General features: G+C 42.3%; 1 protein-coding gene across 1 annotated transcript; it reads left to right on the forward strand.

Annotated features, from left to right (window-relative positions):
- Positions 1-80: 80 nt before the first annotated feature.
- LOC115137447 (uncharacterized) lies at positions 81-20,734 on the forward strand. Its single transcript, XM_029673766.2, has 9 exons — positions 81-571; positions 921-1,051; positions 1,229-1,402; positions 4,290-4,442; positions 7,383-7,494; positions 7,874-8,832; positions 17,837-18,101; positions 18,648-18,778; positions 19,157-20,734. The coding sequence occupies exons 1-9, from the start codon at positions 295-297 to the stop codon at positions 20,270-20,272; spliced, it is 3,318 nt and encodes a 1,105-aa protein (XP_029529626.2). The 5' UTR covers positions 81-294; the 3' UTR covers positions 20,273-20,734.
- Positions 20,735-22,436: the final 1,702 nt, after the last annotated feature.

Genomic DNA, 22,436 nt, shown 5'->3' on the forward strand with positions numbered 1-22,436 from the left:
GGAGTTTCCTTTTTTAATCCCCGTACAGTTGGTGGCGCTAATGCACCATAAATATTGGATGCCAACCGCCGTAAAGAAGAAGTAAACGGAAGTGAACAACAGTGAACAACAGTGACAATGAACAATTTCTACGTTAGCGTTTTTATTGTTGTTATTTAGACGTTTAACACCCTGGATTTCAAAATATGACTAATGTAACTGCACAGCATCACATACTCACACTATAAAGTGTATAATTCGTGTTGGAGACGACTTAGTTGATAGATGTTATCTAGGTAACGCTAGCTGCTAACAATGGCTAACTGTATGGTGTTTCACACTCAAATAGCCTCCATCATGGAGGTGCTAGCGAATGCAGCCGTGGCAGAGATCTGTAAACTCGTAGACGACGACTATGCAGTGTTTCGTTTGGAAATAACTCAAAGCCAGAAAGAAAACAGGGCATTGCGGAGGAAACTACTGGAACTGAAGGTGGCACGGGAGCGCGCTGAGAGGACAATACCAGAGCGCGTCCTCGTCAGTCGTCCCAGCAGTGTCAAGATCCTCGACCGATACAGAGGATTGGCAAGAGGTACATTTAGCAGAATGCAGAGGATGCGCGGCCTGTCGCCCCGTTCCCCTCTGGACATGTGTTCAGATGTGTTACCCAGAATTTAGTCTTGGTCAGTTTTTGGACAGTATGCAATAATTCCCCTGATTACTTAGCTATCTTGGCGCAAAGACACAATATCATGTTCTAACCAGATTATTGATTTACTGCACATCCTATTTACTCAATGAAAACAATGTGTTGCATGGAACATAATACATCAATCAATATTTCAAGAAGTTATGATAAATGTTACCTTAGTGTACAATATACAGTTGAGCATTGACAGTACCTAACCTAACCACCTCTTTTCACCCAATCACTCACTCAGGTGAAGGACATCGGACTGGAGGCTACAGAAGCTTTGTAAAGCCTATGGGACAACATACATGGAGAGATGACCAACCAATCACTGTTGATGAGGGGAGTGGAACCTCAACCCAGCACGTTATCATGATAGAGGTTAGTGTAATAGTATTACATCAAAATTATAGTACATCAAATGTGGCCAGTTTATTTCAGAAAGTCTCCCCTCAGCTATTCACTTGCTAATATGTACATCCTCATTTATATGCCATAGGGAAGTTTGTGAGACTTCCCTATGACATTGTTATTCAATAACCTCTCTTCTTGTGTCAGCCTGCAGATGCAGAGGCTGCAGGTACTGGAGTCAAGCTGGAGAGGTCTGAAGGAGAGGAGGACCCACGACACAGCACAGATATCCATACTGGAGCAGCTGGAGTGCCTCCTGTAGTTATGGAGGACCCCACCATCGCCTCAGTGCAGCCCAGGACCCGATGCAGCATCACGGAGGTCAGTGGAACCCAGAACGCCGTTCTCAAGTCAGAGACAGACACCGAGACTTTAACGGGGCTGGGACAACTGGGCTGTCCTCCTGCTCCCCGCTCAGAGTATTTACTTTACGGTAACCTGAGGACAGTTTTATCCAATCGGGACTCAGGTGATGCATTACAGGCTGACAATGATCCAACCTGTTCATACGCTACAGAGACACAGATGATATCTGGTGACATGCCTGTGGGCTTAGATACACAGACTAATCCAATGAGAGGGGACTGGAACCAGTACAGCAGTAGTGTATACTCGGAAGGTTTCCTAGATAAGAAAGGGGAGGGTCTAGTCGTAGATGAGGTGATTGTGAAAGTTGAGCGCGACTCTCCTCAGACATGGAATGCAGATGAGACTCACTTAAAAGAAGGACACTCGCAGGGCAATACCAGCGACTTTTTAGATTACAGGGAAAGCTTGGAGACAAATCTAAATGTTGCGACCCACTCCCCTTCACATGCGTTCAGAGATCGCGACCCAGTATCCACGTCGATGGGGCCTTCTGATTCACACGGCCGCGTCTTTTTTGATCAGGTATTGAACTCAAACGACAGGACTAGAGCCCAGGCTCAGACAGGGGATGCTACATCAGGCAATAGTAAAGAGAAACGGTTCCTCTGCATGTTCTGTAACAAAGCCTTCAGCTGCCCACATAATGTTGAGATCCACCAGAGGGTTCACACAGGGGTAAAACCCTTCAGCTGTACACGGTGTCATATGCGCTTCGCCCAGGCTGGCAACCTGAAGAGGCACCAGAGGGTCCACACAGGGGTGAAACCCTTCAGCTGTACACAGTGTCACATGCGCTTCGCTGAGGCTGGTGACCTGAAGAGGCACGAGAGGGTCCACACAGGGGAGAAACCCTACAGCTGCCCCCAGTGTGAGAAGAGGTTTTCCCGCCAGCACCAGCTGAAGATGCACTTGAAGGTCCACACGGGAGAAACGCTGTTTGCCTGTACGCACTGCGGGAAGAGGTTCTCAGAGAGGAGCTACCTCAGAATACACCAGCAGAAAAATCATTCTAGTCTATAACATTCAAATAAACCATTTCACGCGTAGCTTCTTATGTTTAGATCAAACCCTGAATTAAAGACACATGTATACATTTTCATTGTTATCAGCAGAAAAGATCCACAGAGACATTTGGAATAACAGTATCAGATTTCAGTGTTGAATATTGCTGGGTAGAATATTGCATCCAGACATTGTGTGTTATAAGCCTAAAGTCTGTTACATATTATGTTTGTACTCTGTAGGGTACATGTTTACAAATGCCTGGATTACTTCCATTCACCTACTGAATTTTTTTCCCAAGACACTTTTAATGAGAAAAGAAATGCAGTTCAACAAGTTAATGCCAGATTTTTAGTTGGGTCATGCATATGTGTGATTTTCATATGGTGTATGTAAAACTTGTTTATGTTTAATAAACACAAAATGGGACTTTTCATTCCAAGACTTTCATTGAGATTATCTTTAATATACATCGCATCTGATCCCAACAGTGCTTCATAACCAATATACACTTACTAAATATACTTACTAGGCCCATTATTTAACGCGTGACATGTTCATCGCTGTACATTTTTCGGATGCCGGCGATTTTAAGTGCAGAACACAACAGGGAACACCGTTACAGTCAGTGCTTCACACCTTTGCATAGCTGAAGACCGAGAGCTTCTAGCCAAAATCATGTGAAAGTTATACCCCATATTACTGGAGCTATGTTTTTTTTCTGCCACAGATTGGCGTGCATGTCACAGGCCATTTTAAACTACTCGCAAGCTGCTGTTTTTTTGGTTTGATAACAAACACCAATATTTAGCAAGCTAGTCATGTTACTTAGCAACCTGATAACTTGACCACTGACACGGCTATGCACAAATTTGGATGGCACAGGAAGAACTGAAAAGGAATTGACTTCAAAGGTAGGCTGCATATTCAAGAGTGGGGTGTGTGTGAGAGAGAGGATGTGTGTTTCAAGTTTCACGGTTTTATTGTCATGTGTACTAGTACAGTGAAATGCCTTTTTCTTTCTCAACAAAGCAGTAATCAATATCATAGTCAATGGTGTGGGAGTAAGTGTGAGAGACCTGGTGTGGGAGGGAGAGTGCGTAGGACTATGTGTATAAAGTTATCTGAACAGTACAGATGGTTACAATGTTTTCATCAGTTTAAAAGCTCTCTGTTCTTTGTATCCATAGAGACAGTTATTTTTTTCCTAGAATACCTGAAGCTTTAACAGTACTTAACTGTGTGTGTCTGTACTGTTTACAAGTGTTACACTTCAAGAACATTGATAAGAGGGAGTAGGCCTACTCAAACATTGGGAGCATTAATAGCTGTAGCAATGTTAGTGACGTGTTGTTCATGGTGGAAATGCTACTAAAAGATTTTGACGTAGATCATTTTGTGTTTCCGTTCCTTACAATCAAAGCATTGTATGCCTGTATCTCAATGCACTACTTTTTAAATGGAAAAATCTTTCTTTGGGGCCAAATTTGAGCAGATTAATCGCTATTAACTAATGCCGTTAACTTGATTATTGTCATCGTTTGACAGCCCTAATACCTACACATACCCACACACTAAGAAACACCTACTGTACACGTCAAAATAGTTTAGTCAGGTTTGTCTGATGACTTTTGACTTAGCATAGCTGACTTATATTTATCCACAACGTCATATTTATGTCCACCATGATGGGTTTAACAACAATGAAGTCATTCTGTGACTACAGTATAGGACTCAAACGTAGTGGGGATGGGTAAACACTCCATGTTGAAAGCGTGTTTATTATCTGTGTGTGCATGTACCTTAAAGAGTAATCTGTATCACCGCTCTCTTCCAGGAGGAGGAGGGTCCAGAGGTGCTGCTGGTGAAGGAGGAAGGTATGGGGAACCCTGACGGGACCATGTTCACAGAGGACAACCAGACTACACCTCCTCCTGAACCCACAGAGGAACCAGCTGAACAGCATAGGACCACACACAGTCTCACTGAGGTGAGCCAACTGTGAACTGTGAATTACTGTCTTTTTAAACATATTTTTAAGTAGAAATTGTGCACCAATATTACATTTTAAAAGCCTGTTATGGGGCATCCCAAGTGGCACAGCAGTCTAAGGCACTGCAGCGCAGTGTTGAGGCATCACTGCAGCCTGGGGTTGGATCCCAGGCTGTGTCACATCTGGCCGTGACTAGGAGTCCCATAGGGCAGCGCACAATTGGCCCAGTGTCATCTGGGTTTGGCCGGGTGGCTTTACTTGGCTCATCGCGCTCCTGCGACTCCTTGTGGCGGGCCTCCGACACATTGGTGCGGCTGGCTTCCGGGTTACGCGAGCAGGTGTTAAGAAGCAGCGCGGCTTGGCGGGTCATGTTTCAGAGGAAGCATGACTTGACCTTCGCCTCTCCCGAGCCTGTTGGGGAGTTGCAGTGATGAGACAAGATCGTAACTACCAATTCGATATAACAAAATTGGGGAGAAAAAGGGGGTAAAATTACAACAACAAAAATATATACTGTTCCCGATTTTCTGGAACCCAACCTATTATATCATACTTAGATATGATAGAGATTTCTGTGCATGTGCTGGATTTTTTTCATGTAGCTGCTGCCCACTCAGCTGCACACTCTGCTGCCGACGTAGCTAAAATTGATACAATATCTTTTTCCTCATCAATAATACCCCATAATGACAAAGTGAAAACAGGTTGTTATAAATGTTAGCAAATTTTAAAAAGCAACAAAAAAAATACCTTATTTACTTAAGTATTCAGACCCTTTGCTATGACTCGAAATTGAGCTCAGGTGCATCGTGTTTCCATTGATCATTCTTGAGATGTTTCTACAACTTGAATGGCGTCCACCTGTGGTAAATTCAAATTGATTGGACATGATTTGGAAAGTAACATACCTGTCTACAGTGCATTCGGAAAGTATTCAGAACCCTTGAGTTTTTTCCCCCTCATCAATCTACACACAACACCCCATAATGACAATGCAAATGAGTCTTTTAGAAATTTTTGCAAATGTATTAAAATTTCAGAGTGGAAATATCACATTTACATAAGTATTCAGACCCTTCACTCAGTACTTTGTTGAAGCACCTTTGGGTATGACACTACAAGCTTGGCACACCTGTATTTGGGGATTTTCTCCCATTCTTTTCTGCAGATCCTCTCAACCTTGTCAGTTGGATGGGGACTGTCGCTGCATAGCTGTTTTCAGGTCTCCCCAGAGATGGTAGATCGGGTTAAAGTCCAGGCTCTGGCTGGGCCATTCAAGGACATTCAGAGACTTGTCCCGAAACCACTCCTGCGTTGTCTTGGATGTGTCCTTAGGGTCGTTTTCCTGTTGGAAGGTGAACCTTCGCCCCAGTCTGAGGTCCTGAGCGCTCTGGAGCAGGTTTTCATCAAGGATCTCCCTGTACTTTGCGCCATTCATCATTCCCTCGATCCTGACTAGTCTCCCAGTCCCTGCCTCTGAAAAACATCCCCACAGCATGATGCTGCCACCACCGTGCTTCACTGTTGGGATGGTGCCAGGTTTCCTCCAGATGTGACGATTGGCATTCAGGCCAAAGAGTTCAATCTTGGTTTCATCAGATCAGAAAATATGTTTTCTCATAATCATAATTTCCAGCACCAAACCAGTGTCTACATATGTGAAAACAGACCGTTTATATGATCTGTGGTTAAAAAGATAAGGTCCTAAAAAATGCTTCTCTGTGATGGATTAAAAGCACAAGGGAGGGTATTTCTAGCACAAGGGAGGGTATTTTCTTGCTCCCAACATCACTGCGAATCTCAGTGTTTGAATATCACTTTTTTTTTATGTCATCGGGTAGAATGTTTTTACTTTATATATTTTTTTACTTAACTTTAGAAATGTGCCGTTTTCACATACGTAATGGGTTTCCATGGTCGAGCAGCTGCAAACAAGCTTAAGATCACCATGCGCATTGCCAAGCGTCGGCTGGAGTGGTGTAAAGCTCGCCGCCATTAGACTCTGGAGCAGTGGAAACGCGTTCTCTTGTGTGATGAATCACGCTTCACCATCTGGCAGTTCGACGGACGAATCTAGGTTTGGCGGACGCCAGGAGAACTCTACCTGTCCCATTGCATAGTGCCAACTGTAAAGTTTGATGGATGAGAAATAATGGTCTGTGGCTGCTTTTCATGGTTTGGGCTAGGCCCCTTAGTTCCAGTGAAGGTGATTCTTAATGCTATAGCATACAATGACATTCTAGACCATTCTGTGCTTCCACCTTTTGTGAAAACAGTTTGGGGAAAGCCCTTTCTTGTTTCAGCATGACAATGCCCCCATGCACAAAGCGAGGTCCATACAGAAATGGTTTATCAAGTTCGGTGTGGAAGACCTTGACAGGCCTGCACAGAGCCCTGACCTCAACCGCATCTAACACCTTTGAGATGAATTGGAACGCCGACTGCAAGCCAGGCCTAATCGCCCAACATCAGTGCCCGACCTCACTAATACTCTTGTGACTGAATGGAAGCAAGTCCCTGCAGCAATGTTCTAACATCTAGTGGAAAACCTTATCAGAAGATCGGTGGCTGTTATAATAGCAAAGGGGGGACCAACTCCATATTAATGTCCATGATTTTGGAAAGGGATGTTCTACGAGCAGGTGTCCACATACACTAAAAGTATGTTGACACTGGTATTTTGCTGGAGATAATGAAAGTGAGGTTGAAAAGTGGTGGTGTTGCCCTTTAAGTGTGAGACCATGCCTTTGAATTATTAAAACATTTTAAGGGTCAAGTAATCAAATCAACGAATATGTTTGCATATTATCAAATCAAGTAACATGTTTGCATAGTACTCATAGCAATCCCTCATTGCCCAATCAGAAAATGCTCCATAGCAGGGTGCTCATATCAGATTTCTTGATCCAACATCCTCTCACTCTGTATCTCTTACAGTCAGTAGACATGGAGGATGGGAAGCCTGATCTGCTGCTAGTCAAAGAGGAGACAGTAGAGGATGGACCAGAGAACATTGACCTGCTGAGTGGACTAAAGATGGTGGAGCAAGGTAAGGGAGACATGCATATTTACATTTTAGTCATTTAGTAGACACACTTATCCAGAGCAACTTACAGGAGCAATTAGGGTTAAGTACCTTGCTCAAGGGCACATCGACAGATTTTTCAACTAGTCAGCCTAATGCTCTTAACCGCTAGGCTACCTGCCTAAATAAAGTAATGGATCTTCACAGGGAATGGTGATGCGCCTGGCTATTTTCTTTTCTATATTTTCTTAATTCATAAAATAAAATCAATTGAACTTATGTTTACATATAAAAACAGACATTATAATCTATAAACTTGACCAGGTAATTGACAACAACAAAAATCCATATGTAGAGTTCTCTGCCATGTTTGTAAAGTCTATTTTGTAACCTCTTCCTGCAGGTGGTTGGCTGGAGGCTAACAGAGGAGACTGGGTGACCATTTTGGATTCCAAGGCCCAGACCGGTGCAGCCAAGGGCCCAGGGGACAACATCACTGAGCAGGCCAGGACCAGAGGTGACATAGTGGAGGTCAGTGGATGGGACAGCGTCCTCAACTCTGGACTGGGGAACAACATTGTTAACCACTACCAGAAACAGACAGTCAAACACAAAACAACATCCAAACTTAGTCTCCATGACAACAGACTGGCTGAGACCAGGGCGAGGCATAGATTTGGTCCACAGGGACTGGGAGGTATCCATATGCGGCGGGAGAGAACAGAAACAAACTCTGCTAGTGATACTCCATCCTGCTCCTATAGTTGTGATTCAGAGACACTGTTGGCACCTCAGGTTAATCCCCTAACAGGTGCTGCCTTCAGCCTGCCTTCTTTAGGATCTCTCAACTGGAACATGGACCCTGCGACAACACAGACACTCCCTGGCCTTCATCCTCCTCACACTCTCCTAATGTTAAACCAGACCTCAGACCATGCCAGTGCTTCAACAGTAAATGGCTACACAAGCCTTTTGACAAATGACAGTAGTAGTGACGTTATCAGTAGATCTGGTGGCAAAGAGAAGCGCTTCCCGTGTTCATTCTGTGGGAAAGCCTTCAGTTTCTGCAAACAGGTGGAGATCCACCAAAGGATGCACACGGGGGAGAAACCATTCAGCTGCCACCTGTGCCAGGCCAGTTTTTCACAATCATCCAGTCTGAAGAGGCATCAGAGAGTCCACACAGGGGAGAAACCCTATAGCTGCCCCCAGTGCGAGAAGAGGTTCTCCCGCCAGCACCAGCTGAAGATGCACCTGAAGGTCCACACGGGAGAAAGGCCATTCGACTGCACTCACTGTAGGAAGAGGTTCTCGGAGAGGAGATACCTCAAGATGCATCAGCAGAAAAACCATTCCACTATAACATAGAAAGTAACCATTCCACTCGATAGCTTCTGATGCTAAGATCAAACCCTGCTTTAAAAGTAGATGCAGAAAGATGACAAAGATGCATAAAATAACAGCAGTTGTGGCTTAATCATTGAAGTGCAAGGCCCAGACATTGTGTGATATACAATTGAAGTCAGAAGCTTACATACACCTTAGCCAAATACATTTAAACTCAGTTTTTCACAATTCCTGAAATTTAATCCTAGTACAAATTCCCTGTCTTAGGTCAGTTAGGATCACCACTTTCTTATAAAAATGTGAAATGTCCGAATAATACTAGAGAGAATTATTTATTTCAGCTTTTATTTATTTCATCACGTCTTGTGATGGCCACTCCAATACCTTGACTTTGTTGTCCTTAAGCCATTTTGCCACAACTTTGGAAGTTTGCTTGGGGTCATTGTCCATTTGGAAGACCCATTTGCGACCAAGCTTTAACTTCCTGACTGATGTCTTGAGATGTTTTTCAATATATCCACATCATTTTCCTCCCTCATGATGCCATCTATTTTGTGAAGTGCACCCGACCCTCCTGCAGCAAAGCACCCCACAACATGATGCTGCCACCCCGTGTTTCACGGTTGGGATGGTGTTCTTCAGCTTGCAAGCCTCCCCCTTTTTCCTCCAAACATAACGATGGTCATTATGGCCAACCAGTTCTATTTTTGTTTCATTACACCAGAGGACATTTCTCCAAAAAGTACGATCTTTGTCCCCATGTGCAGTTGCAAACCGTAGTCTGGATTTTTTATGGCGGTTTTGGAGCAGTGGCTTATTCCTTCCTGAGCGGCCTTTCAGGTTATGTCGATATAGGACTTGTTTTACTGTGGATATAGATACTTTTGTACCTGTTTACTCCAGCATCTTCACAAGGTCCTTTGCTGTTGTTTTGGTATTGATTTGCATTTTTCACACCAAAGTACGTTCATCTCTAGGAGACAGACCGCGTCTCCTTCCTGAGCGGTATGATGGCTGCGTGGTTCCATGGTGTTTATACTTGCATACTATTGTTTGTACAGGTAAACGTGGTACCTTCAGGCGTTTGGAAATTGCTCCCAAGGATGAACCAGACTTGTGGAGGTCCACAATTTTTCTGAGGTCTTGACTGATTTCTTTTGATTTTCCTATGATGTCAAGCAAAGAGGCACTGAGTTTGAAGGTAGGCCTTGAAATACATTCACAGGTATACCTCCAATTGACTCAAATGATGTCAATTAGCCTATCAGAAGCTTCTAAAGCCATGACATAATTTTCTGGATTTTTCCAAGCTGTTTAAAGGCACAGTCAACTTAGTGTATGTAAACTTCTGACCCACTGGAATTGTGATACAGTGAATTATACGTGAAATAATCTGTCTAAACAATTGTTGGAAAAATTACATGTGTCATGCACAAAGTAGATGTCCTAACCGACTTGCCAAAACCTTAGTTTGCTAACAAGATATTTGTGGAGTGGTTGAAAAACGTGTTTTAATGACTCCAACCTAAATGAATGTAAACTTCTGACTTCAACTGTATAAGGCATATAATACAATATTGTGTTACAGCCTGAATTTAAAATGTATTACATGTATATTTTTGTCACTGGGTTATACAATAGCCCATAATGTCAAAGTGGAACTATGTTTTTCCAAAAGGTTTACAAATTAATTACAAATGATAAGCTGAAATGTCTTGAGTCAATAAGTATTCAACCCATTAGTTATGGCAAGCCTAAATAAGTTCAGGAATAAAAATGTGCTTAAAAAGTCACATAATAAGTGTCATGGACTTTGTGTGCAATAATAGTGTTTAACTTGATTTGTGTATGACTACCTCATCGCTGTACCCCACACATAAAATTATCCCTCAGTCAAGCAGTGAACTTTAGACACAGATTAAACCACAAAGACCAGGGAGGTTTTTCAATGCCTCGCAAAGAAGGGAACCTATTGGTAGATGGGTAAAAAGAGCAGACATTGAAAATCCCTTTCGTTACACTTTTGATGGCGTATCAATACACCCAGTCACTAAAAAGATACAAGCAGCCTTCCTAACTCAGTTGCTGGAGAGCAAGGAAACCGCTCAGGGATTTCACCATGAGGCCAATAGTGACTTTAAAACAGTTACAGAGAATAATGGCTGTGATAGGAGAACACTGACACAACAACATTGTAGTTACTCCACAATACTAACTTAATTGACAGAGTGAAAAGAAGGAAGCCTGCACAGAATAAACATATTCCAAACACACATCCTGTTTGCAACAAGGCACTAATGTAATACTGCAAGAAATGTGGCAAAGCAATTCATTTTTTTGTCCTGAATAAATACAAAGTGTTATGTTTGGGGCAAATCCAATACATCACATTAATGAGTACCACTCCATATTTTCAAGCATAGTGGTGGCTGCATCATGGTATGCTTTTAATTGATAAGGACTGGGGAATTTTTCAGGATAAAAAAATTAATGGAATGGAGCTAAGCACAGGCAAAATCCTAGAGGAAAACCTGCTTAAGTCTGCTTTCCACCAGACACTGGGAGATGAATTCCCCTTTCAGCAGGAAAATAACCTAAATCACAAAGGCAGTTCTACACTGTATTTGCTTACCAAGACGACAATGAATGTTGGCCGAGTTACAGTTTTGACTTAAATCTACTTGAAAATTCGAGGTAAGACCTGAAAATGGTTGTCTAGCAATGATCAACAACCTATTTGAAAGAGCTTGTCGATTTTATTTTATGAATAATGGGCAAATGTTGCATAATCCAGGTGTGGAAAGCTCTTAGAGACTTACCAAGAAAGACTCTCAGTTGTAATTGCTGCCAAAAGTGCTTCTACAAAGTATTGGCTCAGGGGTGTGAATACTTATGTAAATGTGATATTTCTAAAAACATGTTTTCACTTTGTCGTTCTGGGTTATATTATTTAGATTATTTTTTAAATGATTTTTTATCCATTTTGAATTCGAACTGTAACACAATAAAATGTGGAATGAGTCAAAGGGTATGAATACTTTCTGAAAGCCCTGTATATAAGCCTAAAAAGTCTATTACATATTGTGTTTGTCCTGTATAGGCAATATGATGTTCACAAATGCCTATTTCATTACTTCCATTTAACTGCTTAATGTTTTTTCACCCAAGACACTTTTAATGAGTATACTGATGCAGTTTATCAAGTTCATGCAGATTTTTTGTTGACGTGTGTGTGGTGTTTTCATCTGGTGATTTTTAAACTTGCTTGTTTAATAAACCAAAAATGTGACTTTCATTCTAAGATTTTCATTGACTCTCTTTTGTATACATCACATCTGATCTCACCCTGTTCTGTATACACCCAACAGCACTTTATAACCAATATAGACTTACTAAATATACCTCCACATAGTACATATACCTCCACATACCCACACACTAACAAACACCTACTGTACACGTCAAAATAGTTTAGTTAGGTTTGTCTGACTTTTGACTTTGCATAGCTGACTTGTTTTTTACGCACATCATATTTATGTCCACCATGATGGGTTTAACAACAATGAAGTCATTCTGTAACTACAGTAAAGGACTTAAACGTAGTGGGGATGGGTAAACCCTCCATGTCTGGGGTTTTTTCTGGATCAAAATGGGGCATATGTGGTGGGTGTGACAGGGAGTATGGCCAATGGTGCGGTCGCTGACTGTCTAGCTTTTATTTAGGTGATTGTTAGTTCTTAATGATTATCTTATTAAAATATATTGTTCCATTTATCTTTATCTAGTTTTAGTCATGTACAGTGGGGCAAAAAAGTATTTAGTCAGCCACCAATTGTGCAAGTTCTCCCACTTAAAAAGAGAGAGGCCTGTAATTTTCATCATAGGTACACTTCAACTATGAGAGAGAAAATTAGAAAAATCACATTGTAGGATTTTTTATGAATTTATTTGCAAATTATGGTGGAAAATAAGTATTTGGTCACCTACAAACAAGCAAGATTTCTGGCTCTCACAGACCTGTAACTTCTTCTTTAAGGGGCTCCTCTGTCCTCCACTCGTTACCTGTATTAATGGCACCTGTTTGAACTTGTTATCAGTATAAAAGACACCTGTCCACAACCTTAAACAGTCACATTCCAAACTCCACTATGGCCAAGACCAAAGAGCTGTCAAAGGACAGCAGAAACAAAATTGTAGACCTGCACCAGGCTGGGAAGACTGAATCTGCAATAGGTAAGCAGCTTGGTTTGAAGAAATCAACATGTCACCAAAAGGCCAAGTGACCAAAAGTGCAAAAATATATGCATGGAAAGGGTGGTCATTGTAATGCAATGCATTTATTTTTCTTTACACACTTAATGTGACGTTAACTTGAATGTAGCCTTGTTGCGAACCGGGCTTCCTTAAAACGAGAAGCCTGGGGATGTTCCATGGCAGAAATCAGCCTAAAGAGGAGCGAGAACCCGGCGTAAATCAGTGACGCCTCGCAACACATCAAACCAATAAAATGCTTTGCTTGGGTGGAGCTCCAAAGGTGCTCACCAGATTAGTGCCGTAGGAGCAATTTAAAGGACTAAAAACCAGCACCGGTGACAAAACATTTTAGAATGTTTGCAGCACGCTGGTTTTCACTGCATTTTTCTGTTACTCAAGATGAGCTAAAGCTGCTGCAGGAGGGGAGAAATGGTCTAGAATTTTGACATTTCTGGAGTGATATTTGTCTGTGCTGGCTAGCATGAGGCACACGAAGTAGCTAGCCACAGGGTTGTTTTGAGAAAAGTCAGCTTACCTGGTTAGGTATAACTACACTGAACAAAAATATAAAAGCAACATGTAATGTTCTGGTCCCATGTTTCATGAGCTGAAATAAAAGATCCCAGAAATGTTATACAGTGGGGAGAACAAGTATTTGATACACTGCCAATTTTGCAGGTTTTCCTACTTACAAAGCATGTAGAGGTCTGTAATTTTTATCATAGGTACACTTCAACTGTGAGAGACGGAATCTAAAACAAAAATCCAGAAAATCATATTGTATGATTTTTAAGTAATTCATTTGCATTTGCCATGCTGACTGCAGGAATGTCCACCAGAGCTTTTTCCAGAGAATTGAATGTTATTTTCTCTATATTGTTTTAGAGATTTTGGCATTACGTCCAACCGGCCTTACAACCGCAGACTATGTGTAACCACGCCAGCCCAGGACCTCCACATCCGGCTTCTTTACCTGCGGGATCGTCGGAGGGCGGGGTGCTAAGGAGTACTTCTGTCTGTAATAAAGCCCATTTGTGGGGAAAAACTCATCCTGATTGGCTGGGCCTGGCTCCACAGTGGGTAACCCTTGCTTCCAAGTGGGTGGGCCTATGCCCAGTCATGTGAAATCCATAGATTAAGGCCTAATTTATTTATTTCAATTCACTGATTTCCTTATAGGAACTGTAACTCAGCAAAATCTTTGAAATTGTTGCATGTTGCGGTCATATTTTTGTTCAGTATAGCTAGCTCCCATTAGCTACTAGCTAGTTCAATTTCTCTCACAATTTTTCTTCTTCTTTGAGGTTTATGAGCAGACTACACTCAGTGTATTGCCGCCATCTAATGTAGTATGCCCAAAAAAACGAAATATGTTTTAGATTAACAAATTCATACTAACTACGAAAAACAAACAACACTAACCAAAATTCACGCTACTACTTCTATTAAAATCACAATCTGATCCCTACACAGGGTCAGGAGCTCTGGAGGGCGGTACATCTTCCACCGCCAGTACCTTGCAGGTCATCCGCTGTGAATTCTTTCAGGCCCAAAGACTTTTCTGCCGCAGCCACAATGATGTCCAATTTTTTAGCAGTACAATTAATAACCGCTGCAATAAACGCCACAAAATCCACCTTCTTCACACAAAGCGTGTCCAGTTCTCTTGATTGACAAAACATTCACTAATGTCTGGGGTGTATCCACTGCCATATCATTAACACTAGCGTCACTTGCTGTCTCAATTCTTTTGCTTGGCTCTGCGTAGGTGATCCTATGACCCGCCCTTACCTTTGCCACCTTGACCTCCTTCACCCTTACAGGACACTCCAAGAACTCTGGATAATGATCCCCACCACAATTGCAACACTGACCTTCTTCACTCCGACCTTCAATATACTCCTTCCGTCTGCAAACATTTTTGACATGGCCAAATCCTTTACAGTTTTTGCTTTGTAGTGGCTTATGGACAAATACTCTATCTGCATACTTTTCGTAACCTAACTTTACATGCATAGGAATGTGTTCTTTATCAAAAAACAATGGAACCAACTGAGTTTCTTCCTTTTCCCCGTTCACCATGTGGTTCAGGGGACGGGCACCAACCACATCTTGGATTCTCTTTAATTATTCAGTATCTAACTCCATGGAGACCCCGGCTATGACTCCTTTAACTGGTGCTCTACTCCGCAGTTCAAAGCATAATTCTCTCACGATTATAAAGCCAACAACATTTGTATTAAAACAGCATATTATTGACCTAAAAGGTTAGCTGTGAGCCCAGTATTTAGCTTATCCAGAATCAGTTTTAGGCCTACATAGACAGTACATGGTTGCTCTAACTCCCTCAAACTCAACTCTGGACCTCGAAGCCAGTTCCACTGCTTTTTTTTTTTTAAACCTTGTACCACTTTAATCAGGGACTGATTTAGACCTGGGACACCAGGTGGGTGCAATTAATTATCAGGTAGAACAGAAAACCAGCAGGCTCCGGACCTCGTAGGGTAAGAGTTGAATACCCCTGGTCTATATACTATGGGAACAACTACAACCTTTTTGCAAGCATCATTGCTAAAATGAATCAAATCAAATTAACCTCATATGTTACCTGCAATTCTCATCTCCTGTAGCCCAATGGTCATCTCCTTATTTTCGTACTGTATCTTCTATTACAAGGTGTCGTGACGTGACTATCATTAATGGGAGGACTGTTTCAAAATCAAGTCAATTAACTGTTTAGTTATTACGGGATTAAATGAATCATGTAAAAATTAACTCATTAGCAATCTTGGGGAACCATGGAAAAGTTTGTTTAATGATTTACTGTTTCCCGAATTAACTGAAGAATATCAGAATATCGTTATCATATTAGTCATCCATACTTATTATTACCTCATATCAGTCTCATTCTGAACGTTGTTGACTTCAAATCTGCACGAACCCTAGTTTACATGAAACACAATTCTCATTTAGAAGGCTAAAATCACATTTCATCTTCTCACAAATAGTTTCATATTTAATCATATAAGATATTTACAACATTTTGATGTAACTCTGACATATCCATTGTGATATCTCTTAAAGTTACAATGTTTCCGTTATAACATCTTTAATGATATCACCAAACAATAAATTATCTGACATGATTGTTCTTTAAGTCCCTCCTGAACATTTCCCACATTCTTTGTGTAGAAATATTGTTTTAATATCCAACCTTTGATGTTAAAGTTTTGGGGCAGAGTCTCTCTCTACACACAAACAATTTTGACTTCTCCATATTGCAGTGCACGAGAGAGGAAGTTTACGACCGGTCGTTAAAGTCCTAGAACCGGACCCACTTCCCTCCTTCCCCTCTGATGGGAGAGAGAGAGTGGCTTTTGTCTGGCCACTCTACCATAAAGGCCTGCAATTCCTTCGACCTCATGGCTTGGTTTTTGCTTTGACATGCACTGTCAACTGTGGGATTTAGTTATTGTCGACTTTTCTATTTAGTTATTTTTTAAACTTTTACTCAAGTATGACAATTGGGTACTTTTTCCACCACTGGCAGTATCATATTTCAAAGAACAGCGTGCATAGCTTTTTCATTTAACCACACCCTTTAAGCTTGGACATCAACCAATAACATCCTTTCTCTTCAGTGTAAATGAGGCCCTCCGTTTGGTGTGTTGCAGACTCGGTGGAGGGCGCGAGACTGAAGTGAGCTCGTCTTTACCTTTTCCCCTCCCCAGTGTTTACCCGATAAAGTCATGTTAGAATATGTAACTTATCCGTTGAGAGCTTTTGTTTTGAACCCCCTACTATGTTTTAGTTGTCAAACTTATGCTAATGTGTAGGAAGAATATTCCAAGATGTGAGAAGTGTGCAGGAGGGCATGGGACAAAGGGGTGTGTTTCAGTGGAAAAAGCTGTGTCAATTGTGGGGGTGCCCATATTGCTGGGGATCAGAAGTGTCTGGTGCAAGAGAGACAGTTTGAGGTTGCCGGGGCTCAAGTAGTGAAGAAAATGTCATGCCGAGGCAGTGAGGAAAGTAGATGATGGTGGGAAAAGGGTGAAGGAGCCTGAGAGGATCAATGTGAGAAGTAGCCCAGTACAGAGTGATCCAAACAGTTTGTGCTTTAAGGTTGGCTTCTTGGTGTTTATTGCTATGGTCATTAATTGCACCGCACAGATGGAACATATATTCCAGAAGATTGATTTGATGGTAGTAGTAGCAGATACGTTTTTGGGTGATTGAGATTTTAGTGCAGAAGAACTACAGGGAGTTTTGAGAGAATGGGCTCCATCCTCCCAAGCCGACAGTCTGGTGTAGGACTTTTTAGGGCCAAAGTAGTGGGAAGGGGTGGTAGGTCTGTTGGGGACAGTGGCGTGTATGTGGGGGAGTAGGTTTGATGGGTATAGTGGCGTGTATGTAGGGTAAGATGGTGGTGCAATTCAATTCCCCCAATCTACTTATCCATTTCTGTGAACAAAATGTGAAATTCACACTACAACCTGTAAAAGGCAGTAATGCGCAACTAAGGGTCTATTCTGCCGGAAAACCACACAAAGAAGACTGTAAACGGAAGTGAACACAAGAACAATTTCCACGTTTGCGTTTTTGTTGTTATTTAGATGTTTATTAACACCCTGGAATTCAAAATATGAATACTTTAACTGCATAGCATCACATACTTACGACATGTAGTCTTTAATTCGCGTTGGAGACAGAACTTGGTTGATAAGTGTTCTCTAGGTAACGCTAGCTAGCTAGTTGCTAACGTTAGCTTACAATGGCTAACTGTATGGTTTTTCACACTCAAATAGCATCCATTATGGAGGTGCTAGCGAATGCAGCCGTGTCAGAGATCTGTAAACTCGTAGACGACGACTATGCAGTGTTTCGTTTGGAAATAACTCAAAGCCAGAAAGAAAACAGGGCATTGCGGAGGAGACTACAGCTACTGGAGCTGAAGGTGTCACGGGAGCGCGTCCTCGCCATTCGACCCAGTAGTGTAAAAATCCTCGACAAATACAGAGGAATGGCAAGAGGTACATTTTGCATAAGGCAGGCGTTGTCGCCCCGTTCCCAGCTGCACATGGTGTTATCGGTGTTACCCAGAATTGGGTCTTGGTCCGTTTTTTTATAGTATGCAATAACTCCCCAGATTATTTGGCAAAGAAACAATATATTCTAACCTGATTATTAATTTACAGCATTTACTATGATTTACTCAGTGAAAACAATGTAATACATGGATCATAATACATAGATAGTAAAAAATGTTTTGTCACACACTAGATAGGTGCAGTGGAATGTGTTGTTTTACAGGATCTGCCATAGTAGTGCCTTGCTCTAGGCTATATCAACATATGATTTATTTTTTAACCCTGTTGCTTCAGGTGTTTGAACCAGTGACCATCTGGTTTCTGTCCCGACACTAAACGCTAGGCGACCTACCTACTATGTCACAAACTTACGAGATGAATTACCTAACGTCCTTGCCATTTTTAGACAGTGTCAATAATGTACAATATACCGTTGAACGGTCACAGTAGCTAATCTAACCACCTCTTTCCCCCCAATAACTCTCTCAGGTGAAGGAAATCTCACTGGAGGCCACAGGAGCTTTGTGAAGCCAGCGGGACACAATACATGGAGAGATGACCAACCAATCACTGTTGATGAGGGGAGTGGAACCTCAACCCAGCATGTTATTGTGATAGAGGTTAGTGTTATAGTGTTGCATAAAAAATGTGTTATTTTTAACTCGAATGTGGCCTGTTTAGCGCACCCGAGTGGTGCAGCTGTCTAAGGCACTGCACCTCAGTGCAAGAGGCATCACTACAGTCCTTAGTTCAAATCCAGGCTGAATCACATCTGGCATGTGATTGGGAGTCCCATAGGGCAGTGCATAATTGGCCCAGCGTTGTCCAGGTTTGGCCGGGGTAGGCTGTCATTGTAAATAATAATTTATTCTTAACTTAATTATTCACTTGCTTAAATGTACATCCTAATTCATCTACCATAGAGGCATTGTTATCTTCCCTACTATCTTGTTATCCAACTCATGTACCAGTAATAACCTCCTCTCTTTTTGTGTCAGTCGGCAGATGCAGAGGCTGCAGGTCTTGGGGTCAAGCTGGAGAGGTCTGAAGGAGAGGAGGACCCACGGCACAGCAGAGACTTCCAGACTCGTGTGGCTAGAGAGCCCCCTGTAGCCATAGAGGTCCCCACCACTGCCCCAGTGCGGCCCAGGACCCGACGAAGCATCACGGAGGTCAGTGGAACGCCGAACGCCGTCCTCAAGTCAGACACGAAGACTTTATTGGGGCTGGGGCGACTGGGCTGTCCTCCTGCTCCCTGCACAGAGTATTTACTTTACGGTAGCCCGAGGACGGTTCTATCCCGTAAGGACTCTGGCGTGTTACAGACTCACAATGATCCGTCCTGTTCATACGCTACAGAGACACAGATGATATCTGGTGACATGCCTGTGGGCTTAGATACACAGACTAATCCAATGAGAGGGGACTGGAACCAGTACAGCAATAGTGTATACTCTGAAGGGTTCCTTGATAAGAAAGGGGAGGGTCTGGTTGTAGATGAGGTCACTGTGAAAGTGGAGAGCGACCCTCCTCTGACATGGAATGCAGACAAGACTCACTTAGGAGAAGGACACTTGCAGGGCAACACCAGTGACTTCTTAGACTACAGTGAAAGCTTAGAGACAAATCCAAATGTTGCAACCCACTCCCCTTTACACCGAGTGACCATGTCGATGGCACCTTCCAATTCACAAGGCCATGTTCTTTTCGATCAGGTATCGAACTCAAACGACCAAAAGGCCAAGGCGCGGGAAGGGGTAGCAACAACAGGTGGTAAAGAGAAGCGGTTCCTCTGCATGTTCTGTAACAAAGGCTTCAACTGCTCCCAGAAGGTGGAGATCCATCAGAGGGTCCACACGGGGGTGAAACCCTTCACCTGTAACCAGTGTCACATGCGCTTTGCCCATGCGGGCAACCTGAAGAGGCACCAGAGGGTCCACACAGGGGTAAAACCCTTCAGCTGTACCCAGTGTCATATGTGCTTCGCCCAGGCTGGTGACCTGAAAAGACACCAGAGGGTCCACACAGGGGAGAAACCCTACAGCTGTACCCAGTGTCCCATGCGCTTCGCCCAGGCAGGTGACCTGAAAAGGCACCTGAAGGTCCACACGTGAGAAAGGCCATTTCCCTGTACGCACTCCAGGAAGAGGTTCTTTGAAACGAGCTACATCAGGATACACCAGCAGAAAAAACAGTTCACTCCATAGCTTCTGTTGTGTACTTCAAACCCTGCATTAAAGACAAAGATTCATTTTCATTGTTGTCAACAGAAAAGATCTACAGATGCATTTGGAATAACGAGAGTAATCCATTTCAGTGTTGAATATTCCTGAGTAGAATATTGCATCCAGACATTGTGTGATATTTAAGCCTAAAAAGTCTATTTCATATTGTGTTTGTACTGTGTAGGATATATGATGTTCACAAATTATGTTTCATTACTTCCATCCACTAATACATTTTTTCCCAAGACACTTTTAATAAAAAATGAAGTTCATGCAGATTTATATGTGTGGTTTTCATATGGTGTATTTGACACTTGTTTATGTTCAATAAACCCAAAATGGGACTTTTCATTCTAAGACTTTAATTAAGAACGCGGTTTATAACCAATATAGAAAAATGTATATATACCTACACATATCCACACTCTAACAAACACCTAATGTAAATGTCAAAATAGTTTAGTCTGATGATGACATCATAACTAACTTATCGATGGGAAGCCTGTTTACCCACAACATATTTTATGTCCACCATGATGGGTTTAACAACAATGAAGTCATTCTGTGACTACAGTATAGGACTTAAATGTAGTGGGGATGGGTAAACACTCCATGTTGAAAGTGTGTTATTATCTGTGTGTGTGTGTACCTGAGGGGAGGGAGTGTATGTCTGTAATCTGTATCACCTGTCTTTTCCAGGAGGAGGAGGGTCTGGGGAACCCTGAGGGAACCATGGTCATGGAGGACAACCAGACTACACCACCTCCTGAACCCACAGAGGACCCAGCTGAGCAACACAGGACCACACACAGTTTCACTGAGGTGAGCCCACTGTAAACTATTGTCTGCATGGTATTAGGTCAGGGCTCATATCCACAGTGTCTCAGAGTAGGAGTGCGATCTAGGATCAATTTTGTCTACATACTCTTAATGAATAAGAATATGTAGACAGGTGGGGACCTGATCCTCGATCTGAGACTTTGTGGATACGGGCCCAGGTCTTGATACATTTTGTCTTAAGTGTGGGACAATGTCTTACTCATAGCAATCCCTCATTGCCCAATCAGAAGATGCTCCATAGCACGGTGCTCATATCAGATTTCTTGATCCAACATCCTCTCACTCTGTTTCTCTTACAGTCAGTAGACATGGAAGATGGGAAGCCTGATCTGCTGCTGGTCAAAGAGGAGACAATAGAAGACAGACCAGAGAGCATTGACCTGCTGAGTGGACTAAAGATGGGGGAGCAAGGTAAGGGAGAAACACATATAGCCTACATACAGTAATAGATCTTCAATGAGAAAATTGATGTCCCTGACAATTTTTTTGTCTTAATTTTCTTCATTCATTCATTAAATGAAACTTATGTTTACATACACATTATGTATGAACTTGACCAGGTAATTGACAAAAAAACTCCATATGTAGAGTTCTCTGCCATGTTTTTAGTCTATTTCCTAACCTCTTCCTACAGGTGGTTGGCTGGAGGCTAACAGAGATTGGGCAGCCGTCTTGGATTCCCAGACCGGTGCAGCCAAAGGCCCAGGGGACAACATCACTAAGCAGTCCAGGACCAGAGGTGACATAGTGGAGGTCAGTGGATGGAACAGCGTCCTCAATTCTGGGCTGGGGAACAACACTGTTAACTTCGCTAGGGTAGGGGGCCTCATTTGGAATTTTGGATGAAAAGCCTGCCCAAATTAAACTGCCTTCTACTCAGGCCCAGAAGATAGAATATGCATATAATTAGTAGATCTGGATAGAAAAAACTCTAAAGTTTCCAAAACTGTTAAAAATAATGTCTGTGAGTATAACAGAACTGATTTGGCAGGCGAAAACCTGAGAAAAATCCATTCAAGAAGTAGGATTTTTATTGTTGTTGTAGTTTTCTATTCAATGCCGTTACAGTATCCATTGACTTATGACTCAAATTGCAGTTCCTATGCCTTCAACTAGATGTCAACAGTCTTTAGAAATTGTTTCAGGCTTGTATTCTGAAAAATTAGGGAGTAAGAGCAGTCTGAATGAGTGGACACTGCTGTGTCACAGAGCT

This window comes from Oncorhynchus nerka, linkage group LG11 (assembly GCF_034236695.1).
Source record: "Oncorhynchus nerka isolate Pitt River linkage group LG11, Oner_Uvic_2.0, whole genome shotgun sequence".
NCBI lineage: Eukaryota > Metazoa > Chordata > Actinopteri > Salmoniformes > Salmonidae > Oncorhynchus > Oncorhynchus nerka.